The sequence below is a fragment of the Odontesthes bonariensis genome, chromosome 12, assembly GCF_027942865.1.
Source record: "Odontesthes bonariensis isolate fOdoBon6 chromosome 12, fOdoBon6.hap1, whole genome shotgun sequence".
NCBI lineage: Eukaryota > Metazoa > Chordata > Actinopteri > Atheriniformes > Atherinopsidae > Odontesthes > Odontesthes bonariensis.
This window is the reverse complement of record NC_134517.1, coordinates 17,464,255-17,469,137: the sequence shown is the minus strand read 5'-3', so window position 1 is coordinate 17,469,137 and position 4,883 is coordinate 17,464,255. Positions and strand designations below refer to the sequence as shown.

The following is a 4,883-nucleotide window of genomic DNA, read 5'->3' as shown; positions in this document are numbered from 1 at the left end:
CTTACGGCTTGTAGTTGTGTATAAAATCGTTTATTTCAAAAACAGCGAATCCAAAAAAGAAGAAATTAGATATATAAATATTCCTTATGATCGCAGAGTGTTAAGATTTCTTTATTTTTTACCACAACACCCGCGTCAACACTTCATTGTGTGCTGTTAATGGTGAAACATTGGTAAATTAAACACGAGACACAAGACTTCCGAACTAAAAGATGATACATTGTGTTCAGAGTTTATTTAAAAAAAAAAAAAAACTGTTGGTACAAACACGATACTGAGTCAAAATCCTTGTTTCTGTGTTTTCAATCATTTCTCTACACACCAAAGATGCTAACTGCAAAGTCAATTAATCTACACAAATAAATATTCTTAAAAAAAAAAAGTAGTTTTCATTCCATTTGTCTGGATTATTCACATACACAAGGACGAGTTTCCCCCATCTTCTAAAAAAAAAACAAGAAACCTGAAAAACCTGAATAATCTGCGAAATAGCACTGAAAAAACTGGGATGGATGACAAACATGCTGAATATCCACTGATCACCAAAGGATACCAGTTCTTAAAGTGATACTCCGGAGTAGATTCAACCTGGGGTCATTTGAACCGTGACATCCAGCCAAGTACCCCACCCGCAGTTTTTTCGATATTGGCTGAACATCAGCTGAGTTACTGAGTTATCCCGAATAGCTTCGTACAAGGGTTAATGGATCCTGGTCCGTATCTCCAAAATTACCACACTAAAATCACATGCCATGACACCAAACTTCTACAGTAGTACAAATATGGTCTGTACTCACCAAACGATGCATTTGGAAGTTTGAAAATAGTCCAGGAGTTAATTATTATCAACACAAGCCTGATAGCTTCTCTGCAGCTAAAGCTGCGTCGACGTCACTTCAGGGAGCTGGGAGCTTCAAAGTAAGATGAGGGTTGATCTACTACTGTAGACAACAAAGTATATGCTATATTCTCCATGTTTTTTTATGAATTTTTTATGTTGTAGAGTTATTTTATCAATGGAGAAATTGAGCAGCCTTGCTTTGTTGTCTACAGTAGTAGATCAACCCTCATCTTACTTTGAAGCTCCCAGCTTCCTGAAGTGACGTCGACGCAGCTTTAGCTGCAGAGAAGTTATCAGGCTTGTGTTGATAATAATAAACTCCTGGACTATTTTCAAACTTCCAAATGCATCGTTTGGTGAGTACAGACCATATTTGTACTACTGTAGAAGTTTGGTGTCATGGCATGTGATTTTAGTGTGGTAATTTTGGAGATACGGACCAGGATCCATTAACCCTTGTACGAAGCTATTCGGGATAACTCGGTAACTCAGCTGATGTTCAGCCAATATCGAAAAAACTGCGGGTGGGCTACTTGGCTGGATATCACGGTTCAAATGACCCCAGGTTGAATCTACTCCGGAGTATCGCTTTAACACCAACAACTAAAACGCAAACAAAACCTCTACAAGGTTACGATGAGGACAATCTGTCTCTGAACGCCTTTCACATTACCTCAAATGACATTTAATTCAAAATCAGACTAATTTCAGAAAAGCATGACCCAGCCAAGAAAGTCACCCACTCCTCCAGCACCAGGGGCCTTTTCGCATTGAACAACCCATGAACGGACATAAGTCTGGAAACTAAGTCTGGAAACTAAGTCCTCTCACGTATTTTTCCCTCCTCTGGAAGGTGACTGGACAGGCTGATTGTGGCGATGGCAAAGGGCACTTGAGGTTGTGGAGAGCAACAACGAAGCTCGTGACTTCAACAAGCGGGAGGATCTCCTGAGCACCTCTCCACCGTGTTGGCCCCCAGAGCCGAGCGAGGACGCGAGGTGGGCTTGACAACACAAGTTAAAGGGTTTCAAAGAATCGTCGACTTGGAAAACCGTGATGGGGACCGCTAAGGTGGTGGATTCTGACAAGTCAAGAGACGGGGAAGGGGGAGGAGTCTGTCCGAAAGAGCCTGAGCTGGCATCTGTGCTCAGAGGTCAGGGCCATGTCACGTGCTGGATCTTTTTCTTAACTTCTGGAGATTGTAGCGCCCCCTGAAAAGGATGTAAAATGAGACATCGAACACCATTATGAATAGCGATTTGAAATCAGTGCAGCATTTTGATTAACGATTGGTCCGTCGACCAAAAAATACGATTGAATAATTAAATGTTCTGATTCATAACTGCTCTCATACTTTTTATTTTGCTCTTTCTCCTAAATGTAATGTTTTAAGACGTTATTGCTTCTCAACACTTATATAATTACATGTGCTGGAATTGGAAAACGATCATCTTCAAAAACAAAAGCAGCACAGAATGGAAAAGTGTACACGGATAACAGTGGAGACAGAGGAAGAAGTTCCTACCGAGGCGTTTGATTCTTGTTTGAGGTTTGCTGTGTCGGTACTGCGATGCGTGGACGAGGAAGAAGATGAACTGTCCGACAGTCGGCGGATGGGGTTGGACAGATTTGCAGCCGGAGGGGGTTTTAACCTGTCGGAGACTCCTGTTGAGGCGGTCGTTCCCTCTGGTTTCTTCACTTTTGGCGGACCAGAGTGACAGGAACTCCCATCAAACACGATCAGAGGCCTTTTCCTACCGTGGTCATTACTGGAGCTAGAAATAACCACACAATAACAATTAGACGCTCACTCTAAAGAACAAACTTATTTCTAAATGATGGGATCTTTTGATGATGATCGTTTTCTTTTCTCTTTTAAAAGGCGAGCGGCAAGACTTGTTGGTCATTCGTGGCATGTTTCATTGGACGGACGAGTGCGAGCTGTTCCCTGTCTGGCTTTGTAGTACAACCGTCACCTGTTTTCTCAGTACAGGTCATCAAACACCTTTACCCAGTTTACACCTGATCTGTATCAGTTCATTATCTAGATATTGAGATGTAATAAATGAGTGACTTTTCTCCTGGTATCTATACTTGCAACTGAAAACCAATTGGACAGAAATTCAGCCATTTTAGTCAGGCTTGCCAAGAAAAACAGCCTGGCCAGTATGTTGCCGTCTGGCCTCGACACTGTTTCCATAAATGAACACATAGAGAAGTTCTGCCGATTGTGGAGACTATTTGCAACAGACTCGCTCGACAGTTGCTGTTCACACATGCACTTCGCAGCAGGAGATTCCCTCCCTGAGACGTAGTTTCAGAGCTGGAAGTGAGAGTGGTGATGCAGCATTTGATGCAAAACGGAAATGGAGGGAATTCCAGGGTTTTGCTTACAGGATATGGCAGGTGATGCTCCCTGAATATTAGTTTTGTGTTGTTATCATTACCCGCCTACATTCAGAGCAATAACAAATATGTTTTTAATCAATATCTTTTCAAATAAGGTATGAAATCAGCCAATATTTATATTTTTTATATCAAGCCGTACTGGAGACGCAGCCCCGCTCCCACCTTTCCCACTGCGTTTGTCAGCAACAAGCTGAGCCGCAGTTATTAACGACTTCTCAGTGTTACCTGCTGGGAAACTTTGTTTTTCCAAAAACGCAACCAGCCTTACGTGTAGGGACACGTTTGACGAACCATGACTCAATCACATGGAATGTAACGAGTTCCACAAAAAGTGTCACGAAAACAGGCTCAAAAGTGTGCGGACGACCCTCTTTGCTCGCTTCATCATTTCTGCAAAGCAGCAGCTCTCGTGTGCATGGTAGCTAAAGTTATTTTCAGCCCTGCAGAAGTCAGGAGTGAGCATTACAGATATTTTCAGCCCCCATATGCAGCCCTCCAAAACAAGTATTGAAACTTCCAGGGAAGTATTACAGGAGGATCAACTGAGGCATAAACTGCATAAAAGCCCACAATGTGATGAATGTTATAATTGTATGAAATACTATCTATAACTCTTTTTGTTTTATGATAATCAACCAAATGTACTATAGAGGAGTCCCAGAATAAAGTCATTGAGGTAATTGTTGCTGACGAACTAGTTGGTTGCTCATTTTCCTCTTTTGGTATCTCTGAATAATGCTTTAAGCAAACTTTTCTTATCCCGGAGAGAGTAGCAAAAAATATGTATTCAGTCCAAATTTAAACAATTAGAAGACTAATGAAACATTGCAGGAATGGCTCAGGTGTCCTCACTGAGGACAAGTTTACCCATCAAGATATAATGACCGCCATCCTAGAGTGTTGTGTTGTGAAGAGTTACCTTTCTGACTTGTGCCCAGCCGGTGTCTGTCTGCCCCGGCTCTTCTCCATCCTCCGTCCCCAGCGGTTGTTGGGGAGAGTTCTCTGCGGCAGCGGGATGACATGCCGGAGGTACACTTCTGTGAGATGGTCCCTGCTTTCACAGTCTCTGGTATTGACGCTTCTCTGAATCAGAGAAATCATGCCGTCAGCTCACCTCGATAAGTAAAACGTTAATCAACGACTGACGTAAAGAAAATTGCTGAAAGGCGACATAAACAAACAGCCATTCTGACTGATAGCTGATGTGCTAACATTTTAGAATTCTTGACTTATTTCCACACTAAGGGACACCTTCAATTTCCCTATCCAACTCATGACTCACCTCACTTAAAATTATCTGCATAAAATCTCGAGACAGCAGCTCAGGGTGCAACAAGAGATCCACATCGGAGTTACCACCAGCCTTTCCATTTTGTCCTATGCCGGCCGCCATGTTTGCTGCTCTTGTTCTTCTTCGTTGACGTTTTCCGGCGTCTTTCCCAATGGAGCCCCTTCACTGCCTCCTACTGGATTTAGTTTTCCTCGGCCTCCATTTCTTTCAAAGAAATGTAATTAGCCAAATGCATCTCTACACTACAGTCGATGGCGTTAAATTTGAACTTTAATTGTTTTACTTTATTCTTCTATAAGGTTTACAATTTTTTTTTATTATTATTTTCTTAAAGATTAGGGT

General features: G+C 42.0%; 1 protein-coding gene across 1 annotated transcript; it reads right to left on the bottom strand.

Annotated features, from left to right (window-relative positions):
• Nucleotides 1-1,384: 1,384 nt before the first annotated feature.
• Nucleotides 1,385-4,660, bottom strand: c12h2orf49 (chromosome 12 C2orf49 homolog). Its single transcript, XM_075478666.1, has 4 exons — nt 4,533-4,660; nt 4,170-4,333; nt 2,367-2,616; nt 1,385-2,052 (listed from the first exon to the last, which is right to left on the bottom strand). Exons 1-4 carry the CDS (start codon nt 4,641-4,643, stop codon nt 1,996-1,998), a joined length of 582 nt encoding a protein of 193 aa, XP_075334781.1. The 5' UTR covers nt 4,644-4,660; the 3' UTR covers nt 1,385-1,995.
• Between the last annotated feature and the right edge of the window lie 223 nt (nt 4,661-4,883).

Excerpts from the sequence above, each read along its gene's own strand:
- c12h2orf49 (XM_075478666.1), bottom strand. The coding sequence starts at position 4,643 with ATGGCGGCCGGCATAGGACAAAATGGAAAGGCTGGTGGTAACTCCGAT. Across the intron at positions 2,617-4,169 it reads GCTGGGCACAAGTCAGAAAG|CTCCAGTAATGACCACGGTA; the intron begins GTAACTCTTCAC and ends GGTTATTTCTAG. Across the intron at positions 2,053-2,366 it reads AACAAGAATCAAACGCCTCG|GGGGCGCTACAATCTCCAGA; the intron begins GTAGGAACTTCT and ends CATCCTTTTCAG.